General features: G+C 51.0%; 8 protein-coding genes across 8 annotated transcripts; 4 read left to right on the forward strand and 4 right to left on the reverse strand.

Annotated features, from left to right (window-relative positions):
• Positions 1-100: 100 nt before the first annotated feature.
• BCR38DRAFT_434329 (cyclin-C) lies at positions 101-1,524 on the reverse strand. The gene is made up of 3 exons (XM_040860300.1): positions 1,123-1,524; positions 860-1,069; positions 101-803 (listed from the first exon to the last, which is right to left on the reverse strand). The coding sequence occupies exons 1-3, from the start codon at positions 1,280-1,282 to the stop codon at positions 229-231; spliced, it is 945 nt and encodes a 314-aa protein (XP_040715637.1). The 5' UTR covers positions 1,283-1,524; the 3' UTR covers positions 101-228.
• Positions 1,525-4,769, forward strand: BCR38DRAFT_434333 (calcium-binding mitochondrial carrier SAL1). The gene is made up of 9 exons (XM_040860301.1): positions 1,525-2,065; positions 2,121-2,201; positions 2,263-2,470; positions 2,665-2,798; positions 3,183-3,410; positions 3,470-3,516; positions 3,574-3,692; positions 3,747-3,782; positions 3,834-4,769. The coding sequence occupies exons 1-9, from the start codon at positions 1,903-1,905 to the stop codon at positions 4,348-4,350; spliced, it is 1,533 nt and encodes a 510-aa protein (XP_040715638.1). The 5' UTR covers positions 1,525-1,902; the 3' UTR covers positions 4,351-4,769.
• A 213-nt stretch (positions 4,770-4,982) lies between these two features.
• Positions 4,983-7,235, reverse strand: BCR38DRAFT_343099 (putative benzoate 4-monooxygenase cytochrome P450; the record flags this gene model as incomplete). The annotated part of the gene is made up of 7 exons (XM_040855999.1): positions 4,983-5,167; positions 5,248-5,782; positions 5,862-5,989; positions 6,115-6,318; positions 6,374-6,565; positions 6,631-6,933; positions 7,094-7,235. 7 exons carry the CDS (start codon positions 7,233-7,235, stop codon positions 4,983-4,985), a joined length of 1,689 nt encoding a protein of 562 aa, XP_040715639.1.
• Positions 7,236-11,819: 4,584 nt separating this feature from the next.
• Positions 11,820-13,973, forward strand: BCR38DRAFT_485362 (plasma membrane fusion protein PRM1; the record flags this gene model as incomplete). The annotated part of the gene is made up of 1 exon (XM_040863872.1): positions 11,820-13,973. One exon carries the CDS (start codon positions 11,820-11,822, stop codon positions 13,971-13,973), a length of 2,154 nt encoding a protein of 717 aa, XP_040715640.1.
• Positions 13,974-15,507: 1,534 nt separating this feature from the next.
• BCR38DRAFT_485363 (peroxisomal membrane anchor protein conserved region-domain-containing protein) lies at positions 15,508-17,995 on the reverse strand (the record flags this gene model as incomplete). The annotated part of the gene is made up of 2 exons (XM_040863873.1): positions 15,508-16,633; positions 17,928-17,995. The coding sequence occupies 2 exons, from the start codon at positions 17,993-17,995 to the stop codon at positions 15,508-15,510; spliced, it is 1,194 nt and encodes a 397-aa protein (XP_040715641.1).
• BCR38DRAFT_409611 (PAPA-1-like conserved region-domain-containing protein) lies at positions 17,937-19,344 on the forward strand (the record flags this gene model as incomplete). The annotated part of the gene is made up of 3 exons (XM_040858388.1): positions 17,937-18,885; positions 18,941-19,047; positions 19,102-19,344. 3 exons carry the CDS (start codon positions 17,937-17,939, stop codon positions 19,342-19,344), a joined length of 1,299 nt encoding a protein of 432 aa, XP_040715642.1.
• Positions 19,345-20,667: 1,323 nt separating this feature from the next.
• BCR38DRAFT_474742 (uncharacterized protein) lies at positions 20,668-21,996 on the forward strand (the record flags this gene model as incomplete). The annotated part of the gene is made up of 4 exons (XM_040862980.1): positions 20,668-20,838; positions 20,991-21,488; positions 21,540-21,932; positions 21,989-21,996. The coding sequence occupies 3 exons, from the start codon at positions 20,668-20,670 to the stop codon at positions 21,714-21,716; spliced, it is 846 nt and encodes a 281-aa protein (XP_040715643.1). The 3' UTR covers positions 21,717-21,932; positions 21,989-21,996.
• Positions 21,997-22,451: 455 nt separating this feature from the next.
• On the reverse strand, positions 22,452-24,420 carry BCR38DRAFT_515109 (uncharacterized protein; the record flags this gene model as incomplete). The annotated part of the gene is made up of 3 exons (XM_040865080.1): positions 22,452-22,631; positions 22,687-22,713; positions 22,850-24,420. The coding sequence occupies 3 exons, from the start codon at positions 24,418-24,420 to the stop codon at positions 22,550-22,552; spliced, it is 1,680 nt and encodes a 559-aa protein (XP_040715644.1). The 3' UTR covers positions 22,452-22,549.

A 24,420-nucleotide genomic window follows, 5' to 3' on the forward strand; every position in this document is an offset into this window, starting at 1 on the left:
GTAGTTCAGGCAGGGGTTGTAGCACAGACTTAGGGAGGGACAGGAGGTTTAGTAGTCGTTTGGCTACAAGTTTACCTGTATAACCGCCCGACGCGGCTTAAGGGCCCGCTATATCATCTATAGCCCCTTAAGGGAGTACTTGTAGAGGTACCGAGGGTTAACACCTACGGCGTATTTAATATTTATTATTATTCGACAGCAACCATTCTACGAATGCACTCTGTCCCCCTATGCCTTATCCAGACCACGAGCTTTAACAAACCGATTGATTTGGTCTCGAGTCGCCTTATCGTTGTACTGTTCGTGGCACTCGTAGAAGGATATCAGCTCCTGCGTGCAGTCGACCATAGCCTCAATGTCGACGTTGCTTTCGGCCAGGAACGCCGCAAACCGTTGAACTTTCCCAACTCTGTCTTCCTGCCGCTTGTCCTTATCAGGTGCTCCACCCGGCGTAGTTTGACCACTGGCCAGCCCTCTTCCTGCTTGTACATGCGCAAGCGCTGCCGATGCTGCTGCCATGTTTGCACCTGGATTCCCTGCAGACGGCGTCACTCTCAGCACCAGGGAGAGCAAGATGGCCGTGAGGGCTATAATGTGGGGAGGATATAGGAGTGGGAGGTCGGTCATGTAATGGTCGTTGATGACGGACCAAGAGAGGTTGACCTCGTCTTGAGAGAGGGAGAAATCGGCTTGGAGGCTAGCTAATGTTCGATACGGCTGGTGGATGATGAGCTGGGAGTTCATCTCCGAGATGAGGAAGAATTCGCATTCGCCGAGTCTCGAGACGTCCACACTGAGGAGGTCTAGTAGAGCATGAGTATTTTCTGAAGTTGGCTTATAAGTGAGGATATGTACGCACCGGGCCACAGAGAGCGTGCTTCCGTAACGACAAGCCTAATGTGTTGCGGGCACTCCTCCATCTTGCAGGCCAAGTACAAAGCAGTGGCGATGACCAGGTATGGATTCGTTCTGCGGATTTCGACTTTGGTATAGAACCTTTTGATGTAGAGTTGGGCAGTAGCAATTGCCTGCTGGCGCATGCTGAGTCTCTTGCCTAGTCGGTTCATCTCTAATGGTTTCTTAGCAAATCGTCTTGCAAAGATTGCCTCGTGGCCGTCTCACGCTGGTTGAAGTAGATGCTCAAGTGTCTCCATTCAGGAAGAGGAAACATCTGGACAAGATTGTGTTCGTCATCCTCGAGCTTCTCACGCAGTTCCGCCAGTTGCTCCTTGGAGAATATCCAGAACCGCCGTTGCGTCGATTCCCAGAAGCTGGCGGCCATCGCCACTGGCCAGGTATCCAGCTGCTTCGGTGGTGAGTTTGGTTCGATATGAATGAGGCCGATCTACATGGGATAAGTACGCTCATCCAGCCGAGCAGAAGCTCAGGAACATCATGCTGCACAATGCCAAGCTGACAAGGCTGAAATTGCACCGCTTTGCTTCATCTGGCTTTCCCAAGTGGCGCCAGATCGAAGAAACAAAGCCAACCTATAAAGGCAAAGCTGGCCAGTCAAAGTTGAGGAGATCAGTGTTACACACTTATCGACCTCTTATCGTTAGCCGAAGACTGCCCGAACGGGTATAGCCGGCGTTAGCTAATTGAAGCAGCATCCTTGTTTCGTTTCCAAGCTGCTCATTACTGGAAAAGGCGCCGCTGCAGCCTTTGTGCTCATTCCCACTGGTGAAATTGAAGTGACGTACCATAACCACCATTCACCGATTGTACCCTAAGTATACACACGCTTATGCTCACATGAGTACTCTCTACCAGCCAACGCGACAATTGCACCAACCGAAGAAACCAGCTTCTGCCATTGCCAGCCGATCCCAAAGCAATGCCGTACCCGTAACGCGCTGCTATAGCGATCGCCTCCGCCCGCCAAGTACATGATCTTCGGCCATGAAGGTCTCGGATGTGGTCACCGAACTCGAGATGGAGCTAGAAGAGTCGCAAAACCAGCGAGATTCGCGTATTGAGCACCTGTGGAAGAAGCTGGACTTAGAGCAGAAAGGCAAGCTCGACTGGAAGGGCTTGCAGAAGGGCCTGCGAAAGATCGACCACCGTTAGCAACCCGGCTATCTTCCCTCGGTCAATACTGTGCTAATATCGTTGGGCAGCTCTCAAGAATGCTGATGACATGCTAAAAACCATCATCAAGACCGTGGACACAGATGGTGATGGCAAGGTTTCATACGAAGGTGGGTGCCTTTGACCCCAGAAGAGCCATCTTACAAGGATGCTAACGACGCAATGAATCAGAGTTTAGAGTCTTTGTAGAGGCCACAGAACGACAACTCTACCTGCTTTTCAAGTCTATAGACTGCGACAACAATGGAAGACTGGACAAGAACGAGCTACAGCTCGCATTTAAACGTGCTGGTCTTGCTGTGCCCATGCGCAGATTGAACACCTTCTTCGAGGACATCGATATGAACAACGATGGCTACATCAGCTTCGATGAGTGGCGGTAAGTTCTGTTTGATACTCATGGCTGTCCATAGTCACCGGTATTTCCTCCTTGGCACTATATTATTAGCGGGTTCACACCCGGCTCTCTCACAATACAATGGCTTAAATGGGAAACTGGGGATGGTATACTCATATTGTAGTGTCTCGATTCAACGACTTAGGAAAGCAACTAATCACCATGGATACATATAGAGATTTCCTGCTCTTCATGCCTAGTGATGAAGCTAAGACGACGCTCCATGCGGTTTTCACCTTCTATTCGGATATTGTTACACTCACATCGGAGGGCGATTCAGTGGTCAGCGACGAAACACTAGAAGGCTTAGGTACGACTAATAGCTCTCTTATTCAAGCTCTCTTTGGTTCACTCTTATACCTCGCCATCCCTCCGGACCAAAAGGCGCGAGCTTCCGTCCCACAAAGTCCTACAACACCACCCTCGTCATCACAATCTACACTGCAGCTTGAAGAAGGCGCACAACCACTTGCTGCAGGCACAAGCTCGGCACAAGCAGTCGACAATGCATCAGACCCAGAAATGGATGTTCTGGAGACTCGACAGTATCCTGGTAATGCAAAGACTGCTGCACTTGATGCCAGCCCCTCGAAGCCAATTCCCCCCACTGCGCGAAACTCTAGGATTGATATTGGACTGAGTCAAAAGGAAATAGGAGAGAAATCCTTGCTGATCAAGTACCTCCCCGATCCAGGCTACTTCGTTGCCGGTGCCGTCGCGGGAGGCATTTCGCGAACTGCAACTGCCCCTCTCGACCGACTGAAAGTCTATCTTCTTGTCAACACCAACAGCGGTACAAATGTCGCCATTGACGCCGCTAGGAAGGGTCGTCCTGTGGTGGCTATGAAAAATGCTGGTCGGCCTCTCTTCACAGCTGCACTCGACCTTTATAAATCGGGAGGGCTTAGGGGCTTCTTCGCCGGTGAGCCATCCCCGTTCGCTAGTTGGGATAGACACACCTTGGGCTAACATTTCTTACAGGCAATGGTTTAAACGTCATCAAGATCATGCCTGAAACCGCTATCCGAGTTAGTACTTGCCATGTGTTCTTGGACGAATCAACTTCTTGTTAACATGTTTCTCAGTTTGGTGCCTATGAAGCAGCCAAGAAGACTCTGGCAAGACTCGAAGGCCATGGCGACACACAGCACATCAACCCAATTAGTAAATTCGTTGCTGGTGGGGTAGCTGGCATGACTGCTCAGTATGTCAACTGCAGTGAGCCCATCTGTGCGAATGGCTAACCAACGCCCCTTAGGTTCTGTGTTTACCCGTTGGATACCCTCAAATTCCGGTAAGTATTTCTCGCTAGGTCTCAACCATATCAATCTGACAGATCGTACAGACTCCAGTCGGAATACGTACACGGCGGCCCTCGTGGCAACAAGCTCCTAAAGCAAGTGCTTGTCCATATGTGGGCTGACGGCGGTACCCGCGCTGTATATCGTGGTGTTACCATGGGTCTGATCGGGATGTTTCCTTACTCGGCCATCGACATGGGAACCTTTGAGTTTCTCAAGACGTCGTACATTCAGTACAAGGCTAAGTCCCTAGGCATCCACGAAGAAGATGCAAAACCCTCTACCTTTGCCACAGGTATCATGGGCGCATCCTCTGGCGCATTTGGTGCCACCGTCGTCTACCCCCTAAACGTGCTCCGCACTCGACTCCAGACGCAAGGAACCAAGATGCACCCGGCGCGCTATACCGGCATTTGGGATGTCGCAAATAAGACGATTCGGAACGAGGGAGTCAGAGGCCTCTACAAAGGGTTAATGCCCAACCTCCTGAAGGTCGCCCCCGCCTTGAGCATCACATGGATGGTTTATGAAAATGCGAAGCGAATCATGGACTTGAACTGAGCTCGGGGCCCAGACCGGAACCGATACCCCTCAAAGGCAAGGCAATTACCATTGGCCATGGATAGAGCGAAGCATGTTTGAAATGGAGGCTTGGGGTTGAACCAATGCATCTTTGGCATTTCGTTTAAAAGATGCAAGCTCGCAGTAAGCACCATCTTGAATGCCATTCGAGACACCGAGACCTCATCGACCTAGATGAACAAAGATGAGGATGAAAAAATGAAGGATTAGATACAGGGTTTTTGATATTGCGCGATTTGCATTGGTTAGGCGTTTTCACGGGGCAGAGGATGTACATATACATTGCGATTGATGAAAGTCATGCAAGTGACCTTTTTTTGAAGCAGCCTGATAGCCGCAATACCGTCCAAGCTCGTGGTGGAACCGAGCAGATAGTCAATAAGATACCCTTGCTACGATGCGTTCGCTTCTTGTGTTGGCGCTTGTACATCTGCGCACAGGTGTGGCTGCTAGTGAAGTACCTTGAAAGTTCGTGTCTGCGTTCTAACAAAATAACGTGTTCTATACAATAAGCATACATGAGCGAGTACTACTACTCTCATCCTACATATGGGGCGCTAGAAAGCCCCGTTTACCCATACCATCTCACAGGTCGAGAAGCTCAATCCCGATCATCTCTGAGTGAAACGAAGCATGACAGGGGGCAACGTCGTGGTGAAAGTATCTTTAGCCTCCTTATCAAACGTCTCCCCAGTCTCCCCAGGGGCGAACGAGATGTCGAGCTGCTGTGCCAGGCGGGAGATGGCAATACGCAGGGAAATCATGGCGAGGTTCTTGCCGGGACAAGAGTAGGCTCCTGGGAATTCGCACGCGTTAGCAACCGAATCTTCAAATCTCTGCATACCTACGTAATTGGCGTTGAGAGTTTGGGCCTACCAAGACTAAAAGGAACAAACGGCGCCCCCTCGGTCCCCATCTCTTCCCTCCGCTCTCCGAACCTCTCAGGCACAAATTCATTAGCTTGCTTCCAGTAACGCTTGTCTGTATGGATCTGCTGCACGGGCACGAATACGTTGGTGTCGCCGGGGATGAACTGCTCGTCTACTTGGATTCCCTGCGGCGGCGTGACGCGATATCCGCCTGTGAGCAGGGCGGGTTTCAGCCGCAGTGTTTCGTTGATAATGTCATCAATGTACGTAATCGATTTCATCTTTTCGTATGTCCAGGAAGAAGGGATGGGCATGAGGGCATCGACTTGGGACTGTAGTTTTGCAAGGACGGCGGGCTGGAGAGCGAGATAGTAAAGTATCGCGGCCAGGGTCGTGGCCGTGGTTTCGCTGCCGGCAATGATGACAACGCGGGAGTCTTCGTGGAGGGCTTCTGCAGATGATGAGGCGGAGGCGTCTTTTTCGAGGAAGGATTTGAGGAGCCAGGTTATTATGTCTTGGGGGTATTGGTTGGGGTCATAGTCCTGAAAAGAAACAAGTCAGCGGTGAACTCATAAACAATCAATGGCCGTCTTTCTCTTCTTCTTTTTGAGTTTGGCTTACCTTCTGCTTAGTCTTGATCTCGGACGCACACCACCCGAAGAAACCAGTATATCCAGCTGTGGCAAACGGGATACACGAGAGTAGATTCAGGAGCCAGGGGACGTGGCTCATGATCCCAAGGATGTTCACTGGAGTGACGTAAATTAGTGTTCACCACTTTTAGGAAGCTAAGCGATGACACGGGGGTTCAAAAATTCTTGTGCTCTCGAGACAGGCCGCAAAGGGGAAAAAAAGACCTCTGGAAGCTTCATACTGTGTTCATGTACCCCTTTGATGGCAGGGTGCTCCGTCCCGCTGGCGACACTGCCAAAGTCCTTGCTGAAGCCGACCTCGCCCATGACGTCGAAGGCGAGGTACATAGACCACGCTGTCCCGTCAAGAGGTCCTTTGGATTTCGACAGTTGAGTGACGAATTGGTCGACTTTGGCTTTGATACGAGGTTCGTAGGTGTTGAGTGCTGTCGTTCTCATGTAGGCAACAGCTGGTGAGATGAGGGCGGTGATATTACTTACCTCGGATGGAGAATCCCCTATCCCATGCTCTGCGTCTACTCTTGTGGTTATCAAAGTCCCTCGTCATGTGGATCGAACACTTCTTGTAGTTGCTGTCAACCTGCATGTACCAAGTCGATTTCAAACACTCTGAGTTCGGGCCGTATATTAATGGCACAGCTGACTTTCGAACGATGCACAGTTCGCGAGGGCCTGTGGTACTCATGTGTCGGTTCACATCTTGGCAAGCAGAAGGGACGAGTCAGATGCCGACTTACCAGTACGAATGAAGTCACCGTATTTCTCATGCATACGGTCGACCTCCTTGAAGTATTTGACTTCCTTCGCTGCGATTATTGCAGAATAGAACCGGCTGATCTTGGCACCTTTTGGGCCTGGGAATTTGTGTAACCGGTGAAAGAAGAGCCGGTATATGACGATGCTGAGGAACAGGCCGGAATTGAAGCTGAATACAATTATAGCGACTCTTGTGAGAGCCCCGACAATGGAGAAACCGACGATATGGTATGCGAATACAAGACCGCCAGTCGCCAAGGAGAGGACCTCAAGAAGTTGGTACACTGCAATAACGAGTGTCAGTCATCAATTTCGAGGGCACTATCTATCCCGGATGGGACTCAGGGGCCGATCGAGTTTCCCGATGCAAGCCCGATCGAGAGGTGATTCTCATGAGATAGGTCACCAAGGGGGATAATCAAATACACATAGTAAGCTACTTACTAAAGTTTTCCACCTCAACATTTCGCAGGATGGTAACATGAAACAAGAAACCCAAATTAATGGCAATGACAACCGTACGACTAACATCAGTGTCAAGAAAGGTCCTCAAGCCCTCAAGTGACAAGACTAAACGAGCTGCCATGTTGTGCGTATATTCAGTCTACTAAAGCAGGCTTCAGGCGAGTTCGAAGACCTGATAGAAGAGCCAGATCACGAAAAGGGTAATATATATATATTCCAACCCAGGATGCGTTCTAGACACATAGACCGTCCGACCAGATGCAGGAATCACACTGGTCCCACTTCCCCGCGATTCAAATTCTCTGGTGTATAGCCGAATTAGGTAGGTAGGTCGTTTTGATGGACCTCGATAGACCAAAAGAGTGTGGTTGAGTGGAGGCCCGGGCCGCGTACGTGAAATCGGTTGACTTAGAGGACTATAAGTGCTGCCTTTCTGGAAAATAGAAATGTCACTCGTTGATATTTGCCGACCGAGAGTTTTTTCAAAAAGAAATATTTCCACGGGACTTCTCGAGTGACCAATTCGCATCGTGCTGATTATGCGCTTGGTCTAACCAAGAAAACGTAGCGGGGGTGTTCCGGGGGGTTATCTGGTCACAGTGACGAGGGCAACGATTTCCATACTACTTATGTAACCACGTCCGTATGTGAACAACTGCGTCCGCCCCCTGTCATCCGCAAGGTTGGACAGTCACTTCTGATCAAAGATTAGAGAATGCCAACGCATACATAAGAGGTAAAGTCCAGAACCTGCCGGCAGGCCTTGGCAGATTTGGTCATGGGGAGATATTGGGGGTGGCTACACTCCTGTAGATCTATCAATGTTGAAGGCCAGGAAAGTCTAAGAGCAAACATGGATATCTGCAGCAGATATACGCTCACAACCCAAATCTCTAATATCGTTCAGCACCAAACTACACGAGTAGCATCCAACAAGCCACTGGGAACTGAGATATGTTCTCGCGCGGAGGATACCTCCGTCTTTAGCCAAAATTGCAAAGATATGTCAGAAGCTAGATGCTTGGATATGTGCTCAGCTGGGTGCAGATCAATGTTCCGCAAGGCAGGGATGTGAATGTTACTGCCAATCATGAGGCCGGCATTTCTGCAACGAAACCAGCGTTCTGGCGGAATAGATCGGGGGATAAGGTCCAGGTAACGCACTCGTTCCAGGTGACTAGCGATGACAAGGGCACTGAAGTGGCTCGAGAGGGTGCGTATTGGGAATGAAGAATTGGGAGTGAAAGGTATTAACGACAGGTTTGAAACATCGGTATAGTGCCACATACACGATCTGTTTGCTTGTTTGATAACTCGCTGCACCAGCCTGATAAGCATTGACACTTGCGCAAGACTGGCTGCCGAAAACGAAGACTGAAGCAGACTGGACATAGGCACAGCCTGGGAAACAACAACTGTGTACCCCTCCGAAATAAATCAAATACACTCCTTACAACTTGCAGAGGCCCATAAGCAGTGATGTTAGAGCTCCAGCGATTGACTTAAGGGAAGGTGGCGCACAGCCACCCCACTTCAGAGACCTATGGGACTGCCCACTACGCCTCCCGGATTTAGTCCTTCAACGTCTCTCTATCAGCCTCATTATCCTTTAAAAGTGTACGGTAGCGTGTCTTCTACGAACTAGGCCTTCATGTGGCGCTACGTATGCTCGATCAGCGACTGATTAGGACTGTAAGCAGGCTAATCGGTAGTCCATATGCCGTGAGCTTCTAGCCACTCTTGTGAAGCCCTAGAAGCGTGTGTTCTAGCGTTATCTTGCGGGAAAAATATGCTAGGAGTGCACACTGGTAGTAGCGCTTCCTATAAAGCCCATATATACGACCGGGAAGAAAAGCTATCACGCGCAGCGCTGAATCCCGCTCCACAATGACGATATTGGGGCGCTCCCCCTTCTATATGGACCCCCAAATGATAATGTTGATAGCCGGCTTACCGTGCTCGGTACAGTCAACCATTCTATTATCAAATGCCGGCGCTAGCATTCGTCGTATTTTGGACCGTTTATTCGTTATTAAAGATGACCTGTTGATTTGCTGGAAGATCGCTTAGAGATCGCTAAATCTGACACCCGGTGTCACTCGTACGTACCTTGGTTGATTGTTCTTCCCTGCCCTTCTAAGAGAAGTCGTAGATTACACGTTAAGCAACGGCCCTGATTATTAGCTATATACGCCGTAGCGACTTCCAGTGCCGTAGGTTACGGAACCAGAAGGGGGCCTAGATAGGGTTACGGCTGAAGGAACGGCCTATATATTCGCGGCCCTCTTTGGATAGTAATGCCTAGCTAATTATGGGGGTCCGCCGTACTATTCTGGTTATGCAGCGAGCCTCAAGTATAGTGCTTTGGGCGGCCGCTACGTTAGCATGAGGTGAATGATTAAGTGTCTTGCAGGCGGTTACGCGTGACACTGACGGCGAGTATTCGCATCGGCTGGCAACCCCGCATACACTTAAGCCACCAATATGCTAAGCCGCTATGGTGGCGCGTACGGTTTGAGAGTATTCCTGGCTTCTCTGGTAACCGGCGATTAAAATGCGCGCAAGTGCTTTTCTTGGAGTATTTTCCATTGTTGCTCATGGCCGATTGAAACGGTGTGGTCGGGTAAATTAAATTTGACGCGAGAGTTACTTGTTCTTGAGCTCGTCTGCGTTGACGTTCTGCTTTATTTTGTAGCGCTAGAAGACTCCAGTGGATTATCAACAACAACGAACGACTTCCTTGATGAAGAGGAAGCTGTTGTGTGCACAAGCTCGGCGCGCTTGGGTGCGTGCAAGGTGACCCTTCGTGTGGATATCTGATATCCGGGTTGCTGGGGACGAGCTACATGGAGCTCTTTGCGAGCACAGGAACATACGAGAGAAGAAACACTTGAGACAAGCGCTCTTGCTCGGGTGTCATTGCCAAGATTCGCTGCTAGGTTGAAAGCATGAGAATTAACGCTGAGCTTCAAAATAGCTGTCTCGAGTATACCAGCGCTTGATGGTTCACTGGTCATTGAGGTCGGCACTAAAGAAGGGATCCAGCGTCGGGCGTTGCCGCTCGCTCCACCAGAGCCTATTGATGGCCACGAGACAACGGCCATCAAACCCCACTACGGCGGCAGGAACACCGATATTCCTGGTAAGAACTGCAAAGTCCCGAAATCATCAGATGATCCGCTGCACGCCTCCATTGCATGCTCAGCCACCAGGCACACCACCTCTGTCCAGTCGTGCATTGGAATTTGAAGAAACTGCCGGGTGACGTTTGTGATTCACCGTTGAAATCGAATCAAACAAAACAGGATTTTGGCACCGTAGGTGGCGAAGATACCATACCCCTGGCTGATAGTCGTGAGCCGGGCTTTTAGCGAGAGCTTGCAGGGTACCAATCGGCAAAATGATTGGCTAATGTGTTCTGCCATAGCCAAACCTTGATCTGCCCCACCTGAAAGTCATTGGGCAGATGGACCAGGATATCATTCAAGCATCACCCAAGCATCACCCAAGCTTCACCCCATTTCGCCGTCCTTTCTGTACCTTTTCCGGAAAAGCGTCACCCAGGTGCAGCTGTACAAGGCCCGAGGGAACCAATCTGTGAATTACCCTTCGTGCAGATTTTTATACTGATTCCCAAGAGGCAGGAGGGGCTCTCTACCTGCACCGCCTCACTCGTGGTCCAATGTCGTCACCGATGCCAGTCGGAATGATCGTCGCAACCATGAACTTGAATAAATGCCAGCCAAGTCTTGCCTTCCACGATGGCGAGTTTTTGGATAGATGGGCACCATACACCTGTCACTCCGTGGGTGTCCCCTTGCGCAGTTCGTCAAGCACCGATCTATCCAAGTGGTCTCGCCCGTTCAAGCTAGAGCCAACTGGGTGCACCTTGGTATCTACTATACTGTGCAAGTCAACAACGAAGGAGTGAATTCACCTTTCGACAAAACACATCCTGCCCACCTCGACTCACTCACAAGTCAAAATCGGTGGAGATCAAGGGCAGCATTCTTAGTCAACCCTCATTTTGATCTAGGTGAACGCCGGGGTTCGTCTGGTCGCTTCATCAACAGGGTACGAAAGAAAAACCACTGGCCAAGAGACAACGTTGAGCGCTTAACCAGACCCGCGTGTAACTTCGAGAGGTAGCCGACAAAGAAGCCTCTTCTTCCGTCTGCAGGTCGGGACAAAGACGTTTCTAATTCTGCTTGTGAAACCCTGTTCAATTTGGTCAGCTGGTCCTTGACTGGCCTAGGCTTGGCCTTACAACCATGAGGTGCGTGTTGTTTAGTTGACTCGACTATTTCCTTTAATCGTGAATGTCCCATGATTGTCTTCACCGTCTACTCACCATCGAGTTACCCACAAACAACCCTTTTTTATTATTCTTGAACAGCAACATGTTTATTAATGAAGTCATAGCGGATCAATAGACCATTGAATCATTATTCAAACATTTCTTTTCTTTGACTGTTCGCTTAGAGTCTATTTCCTCAGCCATTCCCCGTCCTTTTTCTGTCTTGCTACCTGCCCTTGATACCCTTTACTTTACTTTACTTTACTCTGGTACACTCGACCAAATTCCTAAGAATTACCAACTCTTCTCGGCTTTCACTTGGCTCAACCGACGTTTCTCGTTTTCTCATACCCTGGCAAAAACATATATACTAAGACAAGACTCCGCAGGACCAAAAGAGTCACCATCATGCCTCCCTCGGAAGAAAAGGACCCATCTGCTTTCCCAGACGTCCCCAACAGCGTCCAGGATAAACCAGTGGAGACCAGAGGCTGGAAACGTCATGCCAAATATGTGGGAGGACAGATGCGCGGAGGTCCTACACCTTATCTCGGACTGCCAGCCCGACTATCGCAGGTCTGGTTCAATCGATGGACCATTCTCCTGCTTCTGGTCCTTGCCAGAGTACTCATCATGCTGGCGGGTCTGAACGAAAACCTCGGTGACGCCAAGGTCAAGGCTCTAACGGCGTGTACGAAAGTAGAGGACATTGGAAGTGCCATGGCCTCTATGCCTCATTACTTGTCCGTCGGAGTCAACTCCCTTACCGCAAGTGGTATCACACATGCAGTCCATGGCATGATGTCCGTCTTGAACATGGTCCTCACCGGCGTCGAGCAACTCATCTTGTTTGTCATCCACATGATGACCGACACGTACATGTGCTTGATCGCAATGGCAGTACACGGAGGATTGAACGTCTCCGCTTTTGTCGTGGAGAAGGTTACGGATGGAATGAACAGCGTCGTTCATGGCGTCGCCGATGACATCGGAACTATAGCCGACGGTGTGTCGAAAGCCATCGACGAGGCCTGGGATCTCATCGATGCTGCCACTTCTGCTATTGGTGTCACACCGACCAAGCCGGATTTGGACCTCTCGAAGGACATCGACAAGTTGAAGAACGTCAAAATCGATACGTCAGGCTTCGTTGCGGACCTCACGCATCTTGAAGAGGATTTACCAACTTTCGACGATGTGCGCGACTTCACCAACAACGCCGTGTCCATCCCCTTCGACTTGGTCAAGCAGGCTCTCAACAAATCCTACGGCAACTGGGAGTTCGACCAATCCGTCTTTCCCGTGGCGCAGAAGGAAGCGCTTTCGTTCTGCTCCGACAATTCGGTCATCAACGACTTCTTCGAACGCCTGTTCGAGCTTGCCGCCAAGGCTAAGACCGCCTTCATTGTCATATTGTCAGTTCTCGCCGTCCTTGCCTGCATTCCCATGGCCTACTGGGAGATTCGACGCTGGCGCGCCATGGAAAATTACCAGGATTTGTTCCACAAACGTGCATCCGACGAATATGACCTCTATCTGATGTCCTCGCGCCCTCTGACATCGAAGATCGGTCTCAAGTTCACAAGCAAAATCATGAACCCACAGCGGGAGAGACTGGTTCGATGGAGTATAGCCTACGGGACGTCACTGCCAGCCCTCTTCGTCCTATCCCTTGCCATCGCTGGCTTCTTCTCATGTTTCTGCCAATGGATTCTCCTAAGGGGGATCGAGAAGGAGGTGCCTGAGCTTGCCAACCAGGTCGGGGACTTCGCCGGTCAAGTTGTCACCACTTTGGAGAATGTTTCTGTGGACTGGGCCAATGACGCCAACGGTGTCATCACCTCATTCAGCGACGATATCAACAACGATGTTTTGGGCTACGTGACGAATGCCACAGACGCCGTCAACGACACCTTGAACACATTCACCCAAGAGATGGATCGAGGTCTAACCGCTGTCTTCAACGGTACCATTCTGGAGAACCCAATCAAGGATGTGGTTCGTTGTTTGGTTGGCCTGAAGATCGAGTCTGTGCAAAAGGGCCTGACCTGGGTTCACGACCACGCCAAAGTTACTTTACCGTTGTTCGCGAACGACACCTTCTCGGTCGGTGCGCAGAAGTCGATATCAGGAGACTCGGACCTCACGTCGTTCCTCGCCTCACCAAGCAGTGTGACCACCGACGAGGTCACCGGCGCCGTCACCCACGTCACCACTGCGCTACGGAACAACATCATTCAAGAGGCGCTCATATCCACTGGCCTTCTCCTCGTCTACGTCCTCGTCGTCTTGATGGGCATAATCCGCATGCTGGTAGCCTTGCCAACGGCGAAGGGAGAACCGGAGCTCACGGGCGGCACCCAATTTGCCCATGACCAATATGCAATGAGGCAAATTCGGCGGTCCAGAAGTGCGGGCCCACCGTCGCCAACGGACCCCAATCCTTTCAGCGAACGATACCGCATAAAAGACGAGGCATTTGGTAACGTGCCGCGGTATGATGGCGTCCAGCATCACACGGCCCACGCGCGAACCAGCAGTTACGGCGACGTGAAGTACTAGAATTACGGACCTCCTGATATTGATGGAGCACGCGATCTTGAAAAGGGTCACTGCAATTAATGTCTTTTTTTTTGCGCCTTTTCCGTTCCTGCCTGGGCTGGAACCCAGATAGACAGCGAGCACATGAGGGGAAGGGGGTTCATTATGATGAATCGGTTCGGCATGAGTTTGACGACGCGAGACCATAGCGGACGGCGTTTTCTTGCATATGGGAACAGCGGCCACCTTTTTTTGCGTTCATTTTCGCATTTTCTCCAGCATACGACAAGCAAACACATCCCAAAAAAAAGTCCACGTCTATGACCAACAGCAGATTGGATTTGATCGTTGGCATCATCAGCACAAAAAGAAAAGAGATATCTCGGCTTACGCCACAGCGTTGACATACATACGTTCTATTTATTGAATAATCACTTATCTTGAGTTGAGATATTCCCGGGCCTTTTGGGAGATTGACGAGCGAGGAAGAGGTTGGTTGGCGGTAGCCACAGCGACAAGAAGCGATAGCGATGATGGAGGTGAAGGTCTCGGCCGATTATCTATAGCCCAACTACTTACATATCAGACAATTACCAGAATACTACTATCGTGTGGCTACTGATTTTATGTCTTTAGTGATTGTGGATCGTTCGAGTTTGGAAATGTGTGAAATGTAGAAGAGTAATCTCGACAGCTCACATGCGGCATGGAGCATTGAGTTGCCAGGGTGTTGGCGTGGGTATCAATGTATTACTATTTCGCTGATGGAAAATCAAAGTCGCTTGCGGAAACCAACTAAGCCCCAAGCTCATCGTAGTACTAACGATATATCTCCTTATCTCGGGCAAAGGCACCAGTACCTCACTTTCCCTCATTACAAGCGCGCCGTCACCATTTTACGCACCGTCTTATGAACCGCCTTGCGTACCTCCGTCAGAAATTCCGCCCTCGGCGAACTACTCGATCGCGGACGCGGTGCCCGTCTCGTGGGATCCGTCCACAGAGAGAGTTCGTCAACTTGGTTCTGAAGATGCATCAACTGGCTTGAGCCCACTACGTGAAGAGCTCGGTGGATACGATGTGTTTGGCGCCCCAGTGACATCGTGATCAAATCTTGCTGGATGATCGGCGTAGCAGAAGGCCCGCCTCCGAAAAGCAAAAATGCATTCCAGTGTTGACGTTCTACGGGATGGGGATGGAGTGGTGGGGGCTCCGGTTGCAGGACTGTTATAGGGACGGCTGTTCGCTATACATGTAACTCATCCACGGGCGCTGTGGCTCCGAGGTCGTCGCACTCGAAGCTGGGAAAGGTTGAAGCACTTTCAAGATGGTCATTTCCAAACTCGCTGACATGCTCTCTTGTGTCATGATTTGCTCCCTTGGCGGATGTACTCGGACAAGTTGAGCTCGGGAGAGTCTCCACCGCCTCAATGCCATCATCAGTCAGTGCTGATGCATCCCAGTCCCCGAATGTGCTGACAGTATTGGCGCTGCAGACACGATTTTCGATTTCGCTCTCGGCAGTCCCATCCAACTGCGCCGGTGCAACGGGCTCCTATCTCGCCGATGCAACGGAATCCTGTCTCACTGCTGCTGCGGCCGGAAAATTCCTCGCTGACAGGAACAATCCCTTCACACTACGTATAGCGTCCTTAGTCTTCTGATATTCGTCATTGGGCTCCGACGACCGCCCCGTGCCGAACCCAGGCCCCCCGTACAGGGACGTGTACTCGGGCATGGGAGGGTAAGCCAGCTTGTCGACATCGTCGCGGATCTCGCGCACTGTGTTGTGCAGGTCGGTCGAGTTCTCGGCCTTTTTGGTGTACATATCGGTCAGATCCTGGAGCGAAGACGTGAGCTGGGCCAACCGCCGCGCTTGCACGTCGATGGGCGCCTCAGTTGACCCGGCGGCGGTGCCCCGGGGGAAGGCTAGCGGTGGCGGCGAGGTCTGCGTCCCGATGTCGCGGTGGAAGAGCTCCGTCGGGTCGTCGTAGCTACTGTTATCGTCGACGTCGACGTTCTCGTCTGACTTGAGCAGCTTGCCGTTCTTGTAGGGCACTTCACTTGCGGCGCCTTCGAGCTTTTCGACCAGCTCCGAGAGCTTTGAGTTGACGTGGCTGTAGTAGTCGGTTCGTGACTCGTTGAGCGTCTCAACCATCGGCTCCACGATGAAGCGTGCTGCTCCATAAAGAAACGTCCAGGCGGTGCCTGAGACGGTGAAGATGTTGAGAAGGCGTGTCGGGGTTATGAGAGGTGGTGGCCGCGGAGAATGTGTCAAGAACTCGGGGTAGGTAATGATAGGGGGGGTACTGCTTGGTGTTGTCGATAATGCTTGTGAAGACACAGTGGATGGACGTGGCTGCGTAACATCTTTAGACGTCTCTGGCGGTTCCGACTTGGTTTCCACCTCTGTTTTTGCTTGTTGCGGTTCGGCTTCACCGCCCAATAGTTTCTGAATCTCCTCATCCCCAAACCCCTTGCTTTTCAGAAACTCTGCCTTCTTCTCTAAGCTCGAAGTGCGGACTGCATCATCGTCGAGAAACCTCCGCGCCTGCTCGAGCGTTGGTCGCGATTCAGAGACCGACTCTGCGTTCTCGGGTGGGTTATCCGATGGAGTTTGTTGCCAATCTAACACCTTCGTCTTGTCTGACTCAGCCATGATATCAAATAGGTTGTAGTGACTAGAACATAGGTCGGTTTAGGAATACGTGAGAGGGTTAAGGCAGCTGTGTCGCACCAACCGGATAAGAAAGGTAGTGAAGACTGGATGTCATAGCCTCGGCTGCTCTACACTGCTTCCGAGCTCCACTTACTTACATTAGCCCCGCTCGTTGGTGTATCACCTAAAAGTGCCTTAATGAATCTAGGTTATTGCTTCACCGAGCTCACCGAGCACTTGGGAAGTTTCAATCCACGTGACACTGATTCAGTGGTTGAGCTGGGGACGAGCCCTCTCAAGGTTGCTGAGAGTGCGAAGCTCTGAAAAATCCTGGTTGCATCAAATGAAATTCAGTTATTTGGATATTGTCTTTTGATGAAGCTGTTGTTTCTAGCTTGCGGAACTCTTGGTCTTGCAGCAATCGGCATTCTAATCGCCGACATCTGAAAGCCAACTCGCTCCTCCACACTCAAACATCATCACTGACCGCAGGACTTGGAGACTGTCTGCAAGGTAAACTCACAGCTGCCAGGTCAATCTGATCATCCAAAGCAAGCAAGCGCCTTTTCATGCAACGCCCCGCGATTCTTCGCCTCCCATAAGCCCGAGCAGACAGGCTAATCGGCACAACCACAGAGGATCGCCATCTCATCCAACGTTGGACAAGCACAGCCAGGGGGCCGCAAGCTCAAAGGGTCTCGCACCATTGGTCTGGCCAGCCACAGGCTCATCATCCCGTCCAAATACTGTAAGTACCAGGCTGCTGCATATCAGATACACAAACCTGTCATTCCCCAATTTCATCCAGTGTCCTTTCAAAGGGGTTCCATCGGTCGCATATTTGTCGTTGTCAGCGAAGTCGCCGGCTGCAATTACACAAGTGCGGGAGCCTTTGGTGTAATCAAAGGAGAAGAATCAGCGCTTGTCCATGATCCATGGCAAACATATATCCTGTTCGGGATATTTCCACGTGAGGCGGTTGGCTGTTGGCTCAACCGAAGTTTGTCTGGGTTTCTGCGCCAGCGACTGGATTTTACCACGCACTTCGACTTTGCCGGTGCCTGTCCTGTGGGCTCTCACTTCATCTATTCCTTGCCGAGCGCACCCAGCGTGTCACGGTCTATCTTATGCCGCAAGCTTATTTCGACCTCACTTCCCTTGCATAACATAGCAACCCCCCAACAATTCCCATCATCACCTTTCCTCAATTCTTCCGCCGACCACATCAACCATATCCCAGCAGAAGCAACTCCTACCCACCTCCCTGTATTCCATCATCCCATCTTATACTCCACCATAAACTACGCCACACTTACTGTCTCGCCATGGCGTCACGCCCGCGCCGAGCCGCGGCCCAAAAGGCCAATACAGTAATCGCTGACATGGCTGACAGCGATAATAACGGCAATACTCGGCTCAGTAGAACCATGTCGTCCAGAAATTCATCACGCCGATCTGAGGGTAAGACCGCCGTAGCAACTGTCACACGCGGCCCTCCGTCGTTACCCTCGGATTCTAACCAGCATATTCATGTCACAGTTAAGCTTCCTGCTAGCAAGCTCTGCCAGGCTATATCCAACCGCCAGTCGGTGGCCAGCAGGGAAGGCTTTGTCCCCGGGGAGATAGTCGAGGGTAAGAGGAATCGGAATCAGAAGAAGAGCTACGTTGTAGACTCTAGCGACGATGAAGATGAGGACGCCCAAGGCGAGGAAGACGAAGATGCTGAAGGTGATGACGATGACGTGGTAGAAATGGGCGAGGACGACGTCGAGGGCGAGATCGTCGTCGATGACACCATGGATATTGATGCCGATGGAGATGAAGACGACCTTGTAGACGAGGATGCCGAGGGTGAGGATGACGATATGGTTGACCTACCGCCTCCGCAACCCACCATCAAGGTCTCCAAGCCTACTAAAAGCACCCCTCAGAAGAAGATCCCCGTCAAGTCAGGAAGCAAGGCAGTCGTCCAAGCGAAAGACAGCGATGATGAGGAACTTAGCGAGCTGGAGAGCGAGGAAGAGGAGATCCACGACACCGTCAAAGTCGGAGGGATGGGGGCTGCGTTGGGCGATGACGACGCCGAGGGAGAGGAAGACGACGATATCGAGGCAGCTGGCGCGGGCGAAGAAGAAGAGGACGACGATCTCGAAAGCGACGACGATACTCCAGGAGGTGGCAGCCGAGCAGAGACACCTGATCTCACAAAGATGACAAAACGTCAACGAGCAAGGTTTGAGGATGGCGATGGACAACTGATGAAACTCTCTGATGGTAAATACTCATTACTTATTAGTAACACCGAGTATCCGAGCTAACCATTTCCCAGAGGTGCAAGCAAAGAAACACTTCACTGCGGAGGAGTTGTCTATGAGACGTTCTGAGATGGCTCGGAGACGACGCAACCTTAGTGACAAGCGAAATGAGGAAGTCAAGGTAAAACATAATTTCTCAGAAGTTGCCGAATATGCTGCTTACTAGGAACCACAGATGGAGACAATCAACAAGCTTCTAAAGAAGCAAGCTCCCAAGATCAGCCGCAAGGCTCAACTGGCTGCAGATGAAGCCACCGATGCCGAGTCTCAGAAGCCGAACCCTGTCTTCGTAAGATGGATCAGCACCAAGGAGGGAAACCGGGTCGCTGTTCCTGATGAGATGCTTGCTGGCCCAACTGGTAAAGTCTTCATTGCAGGTGGGCTCAAGAGCGGGAAGATGGTGGAGGAGGTATCTTGAGCATGTGCTCACACCGCCGAGACTACTTGCACACATTCATAATTTCAGCGGCATCGAATTCTCTCCTTAAATTAACCACTGTGGCACCGGCAAAAGTTCAACGATTTGCAGATGAACTACTATCTGTGATGGACATCTGCAACATCCATTCCATCACCTTGAGTCACAGCATTGCACAACAGGCTGTGTTAGTTACTCACACGCCTGCATCATGCTGCCGAGAGTGTTACCCAGAGCTTTTGGTCTTTCTGGAAAAGAACTACCAGTGACAAGACTGTTCGTTCGATCGCGAGAAAGCAACGACTGATAAGAAACTGGGTTGGCTTACATGGGGGCGACTCCGATCTACTTTGAGGATTGACAGGGGTCGAAGTCTTGCTCTGATCAACTATTTCATACCGCGAAGCCTTTGATGGTACCAAACTGATTGGCTTAAATATGGGCGTCTTTCGATCCACATGAAGGAACGTATAGAGAGGCCGAAATATTTTCCTTCACCAACTATCCACATCGCGAAGCCTTTGATGTCACAAAACCGGCATTTTGGATGTTCCATGGTTTCTAGCAAGAACATATTACAGCAAAGCTAGCAAAGCTGATGTAAGTTCTACGTCTCAACATCGATCATAGCCGGATAGTGTTCCTATTGAACGTAGACAGATCGTTTCACTTCAGCCCAAAGTGTGTACCTACGTGTAAAAAGACCGAAACAATCTGTTGCAAGAATAATAGCACATCACTCACCTCATCGCTGGATTTTCTATACGTATCAGTTACGGTATAGATAATGTGCTGCCTAAATTGGAGTACTAGAACAATGAAAAGTCTAGCCCTAATTGGATTTCTCGATTGTCCCCATTGCTTCACTAAAGACATCTGGAGCCATGTCGTCGATGGATCATTTATTGAATTCAACTCTTATAGTTCATGTCCTCACGATTCACATCCACCCTCACAGTTCATGGGTATCCTCACGAGTCACGTATACCTCTAAATTCACGTCTCACAACCCAAACATACTGTCCCCAGGTCTACTGTCGCGTCTAGTATTTAAGCACCTGCCACTCGACTGACTGACCACTTTCCACCCCCATAACCCACAACCAACTACAGCTACTCTGGGATATTCCATACTGCACTGGTGTGGTGTCGGATATTCTCGCAAAACCTGCTGAGCTTTCTCTTGTCTTCACTTTGCGCCACACCGCTGGTCGGACATTTTGGTTTTTACCCACTTTGCATACTTGCGAATTTTGCAGTATTGCCCTCGCCGTTGCTTCATCTAAGTACCTTGCTCTACAGCACCAGCATTAAAACAACAAGATGCCGAAGAACTGTGAGGAGAAGTCAGACGCGGAAAAGCGCGAGGAGAGACAGGCGAGGAAGATCAACCGCTGGGGCTATCGCGGAATTGCTACCGAAGAGGACAAAGAGCGAGCCCTGGACCTCGCGCTGTCTCGAATTCCCAGGAAGCGAAAGACTTTCCTCGACAATGTAAGCCTTTGTTTTGTTTTTAACCTTCTCACTATATTTTACTTCTACTCCCTGTTCCTATACTTTCTTTTTGCGGACAATTCCGGTCTCCCCCACAACTTTTCTATTCATGTGACTCCAAAGGGTAAAGTGATACTGATGAGGTATTGAAGGCTGAGCTCATGGCCAAGTTGAAAGCCGATGCTAAAGCTCAAGGGGCTGCCGAGGCATTTATTTCTTCTCCTTCGGCTGTCCCTCCTTCCTTCAAGAAGGCCCAGAAGTCCCGTGGCCCTTCGCAGAAGAAATCCCGAGCTACGAGTGCGCCGGTTTCCTCCTCGTTGTCGTTGGACGACCTGACTGATTCTGAGGCTGCCGGCAGTCCCGAATCTACCACTATGTCGGAACCCAACTTGGAGACTATTGATGAGCACAGACTTGAAGTCGAGTTACTTGCAGCGCCCGGTGAAGAAGTCGTGAAGCCGCAAGCGCAACAAGGCCCTGAGCATCGATCCAAGACCTCGACAGCGGTATTAGACCCCGAAGAGTCCGACAAGGCTGTATTCGAGGCGGCCTCGGAGTGTGATCCAGATGAAGCTGACGACCTGCATGTGGGATTCAAGACCTCCTCAACTGTGACCATGATCGAATCTGAAGCCGCCATCGAGGCACAGGTAAAAGTAACTCGAACTTGCAAAGAGAGCTCGATGACTACCTCTGTACAGACAAAAAAGCGGATCTTCGTTGATCTCGACGCCGAACTGAATGATGATGAGCTCGATGCCGAATTCGATGCCATCCAGGATGACGAGACTCAGTCGCTTGCGGGGTCCTCTGCCGCTGACTCGGATGTTGACGAACTTGAAGCCCAGCTCGAACGAGCCCGATGTTGCGGACCTTGAGGCACAACTTGTTGCAGAACTCGAGGCGGAACTCGACGAGATCCCGAGCGACGAGAAAGGCAAGAACTCTGAGCCAGTTCGAGTTGGACTCTTCTAAGTACAGCACATGACCACCTACTCCTGACGAACTCCTCTGGTCATCGGATATCCCTCTTCAACTGTGACCACATCTAAGCGAACCTTCTATTTCTTCCTCTTTTCCGACGAAAACCTCACGTGAGTTTTATGTTATTTCACACCTCAGTAACCCTTTGTTTTCATCTTTTCGACAGGAACCTACAGCGAAACTTTACGATTATACTCCCCAGAGAGTTATTCTCCGACAAGCAGGACTCTTGGCAACGCATTATACCCCAGCAGATTTGTTTTATCTTAAGCACGAAACTTGTCAGCGCTTAGTACGATCATATTAAACATTTTCTCGTAGGATTTCTGAGGGCTTTCAGAGATACATAGGTTGATCAGATATCCCCTAACATCCATATACAGGTTAGCCCGCGTCATACAGATTTCCGTTTATTGAATAATAGGTGAATGCCAACAAGTCCAAGGTCTCAGACAGCGTCTACCCTTCTCACTGCTCATCGCAAGCAGCAAGGCGCGGCCACCATATCAACCTGAAAAGCTCTCATTTTGGTGCGCAAAGTCTTGATAATTTTCTTCTATCTCACTAAACAAGCAAGCCATGAATGCAACAGAAGAGCTTGATGGATCGGGCCAAAACCGTTCCTGGCTGCTCTCCTAGCTCAAAACGACCTGAGAAATTTAAAATGAGAAGGACCACGTTGGGTATATCCTTCCTTCTGCGAGTGTAAAGAATTAGGGGCCAAATCTCAAACGAAAACCAAAACAAAGAAGGGGTTGTGCAAATGTGAAAGGTCGATAGGTCGATAGGTCGTGTGGGCTGGGTAGTTCCTATTCAGGATTATAATTAGCATATGGCCTCAGCGCAGTGACTCGTGTGTCTTACCTCGTGGACAACCTCATGCTTGTTGTACTGTAAAGGAGCAATCCCAAGCCTCAAATGTGTATGGACAGGTCCAGACATTCTGGCTACTTCCATTTACTTCTGCTGAGAACAAGCAGTCATGCCCCAAGTCGGCATCGTGGACATTCTGAATGTTGGCGTTTACCTGTGCTGAGAGCGGGTGGTCATGCCGTGCAACCCTAGCCCGTTGTTCTGCAAAGCGGGCGGGCTATTGGACGAAGACTGAGCCTGTAACCTATCAACCTGAGCTTCAAGTCTCAAAGGCGAAGGCCGAGTGAGAGTCTGGCCAGTCTGAGGTTCAAGTCTCAAAGGCGAAGGGCGATTCCGTCTCAGGCCACTCTGGCTTCCAAGTCCCGAGGTGGTGGGGGTAGGCGTTCCCGGTTGGGCTCCACGAGGACCGGGCAGCGTAAAAGCGGTAGGCGACATCATCTGGCCTCGACCAATAGCGAGGTTAACGGCAGGCTGGCTGGGCGTCGGAGCGGTGGGACTGTAGCCTCGAGTTTGCGTCGCACGGGGGCCGGCCGGGGCGCCAAGGCGGAAGGGCTGGGGAGGCGTGGGGCGGAAGTTGGCGTCGCGGCCGCTGACAGTGGTGTTGTCGTTCATGCCTGAGAGCCATCCCTTGCACTTGCCGTCGTTTGCCGTGGCGAATGTGTGGTCGAACGTCATGGACTTATGCGACGAATCCTGTTGAAGGGTTCGGTAGGCCGGACCGTGAATGCTGAGATCGCGGAGGTTCACGAAGGGAGTGTTGGGAGAGCTTAGATGAGGATTGACCGAGCGATTGGCGTTGACGGGAGCCTTAGCGGGAACATTGGCGGGAGCATCGCGGGGGTCAACCTTTCTCTTGAGGCCGTGAGTTTCACGGGTGTTCAGAGTAAACTCGATGTACTTCCTGCCGGCGTACTGGGCGGCCTGCAAGCCTCGGCTTTTGTCTCCCTTTTCGATGGCGCGGCGCTGCTGAGCTCGAGTCTGGCCCGGGTGGTCGAGAGGCACGGGGAGGCCGAAGATGGTGCCTGCTCTCTCTAGCTCTTCTACGAGGACCTTCCTCATCTCCATGACGCCGAGGCCTATGCCAAACTGGGCGCCCGTGACGTAGCAGCGGTCACTCTCGTCGGTGACGCCTTTTTCCTGGAGAAACTGATCGAGGCTGTTGAAAATAGTCCTGGGCGGATCGAGTCTCATGAAAGGGGCGACCTTGGACAAAAGCGAGTCGCCAGCGGGGTCATCGTCATCCGAGTCGTCCGCATCGGAATCATGATCCGTGGCCTCGTTCATGTCTTGATTCGAGTCGCCAACGTGGAAATCATGGCCTGCATCGATGGGAGCGCCTCCCTCTTTCGAGTCGGAAGAGCTGGATGAACAAGTCGACATGGACAGACTGGGAGCACGTGGGGCAGCAGCAGCCTGGTTGGGTCGGGTCGGGTTATCATCAGCTGGGAAATCATTGCCTGCATTAAACCATTCGAGTCCTTCGAACGAAGCATCCGGTGTAGAAATACTAGACAAGCTGGAAGAACCAGGAGCATGAGGTGTAGCACCGGCGTTTCCCTTGTCCTCGTTCTTTGGTGTGACGACAGCTTCTCCTTTGCCCTTGTCCTTGGGCTGAGAGTGAGTAGCATTCATAGCGCCAGTCGAGGTGGTGTTGTCAGCAGGACACAGAGGAGGCATTGAGCCAGCTGAGGTCGAGTTGTGAGTCGAATGTGAAAGTCGAGCCAT

The sequence above is a fragment of the Pseudomassariella vexata genome (assembly GCF_002105095.1).
Source record: "Pseudomassariella vexata strain CBS 129021 chromosome Unknown BCR38scaffold_7, whole genome shotgun sequence".
NCBI lineage: Eukaryota > Fungi > Ascomycota > Sordariomycetes > Amphisphaeriales > Pseudomassariaceae > Pseudomassariella > Pseudomassariella vexata.

Excerpts from the sequence above, each read along its gene's own strand:
- BCR38DRAFT_434329 (XM_040860300.1), bottom strand. The coding sequence starts at position 1,282 with ATGGCCGCCAGCTTCTGGGAATCGACGCAACGGCGGTTCTGGATATTC. Across the intron at positions 1,070-1,122 it reads GAGCATCTACTTCAACCAGC|AGATGAACCGACTAGGCAAG; the intron begins GTGAGACGGCCA and ends AGAAACCATTAG. Across the intron at positions 804-859 it reads AGCACGCTCTCTGTGGCCCG|ACCTCCTCAGTGTGGACGTC; the intron begins GTGCGTACATAT and ends ATGCTCTACTAG.
- BCR38DRAFT_434333 (XM_040860301.1), top strand. The coding sequence starts at position 1,903 with ATGAAGGTCTCGGATGTGGTCACCGAACTCGAGATGGAGCTAGAAGAG. Across the intron at positions 2,471-2,664 it reads ATCAGCTTCGATGAGTGGCG|AGATTTCCTGCTCTTCATGC; the intron begins GTAAGTTCTGTT and ends GGATACATATAG. Across the intron at positions 3,517-3,573 it reads TGCCTGAAACCGCTATCCGA|TTTGGTGCCTATGAAGCAGC; the intron begins GTTAGTACTTGC and ends CATGTTTCTCAG.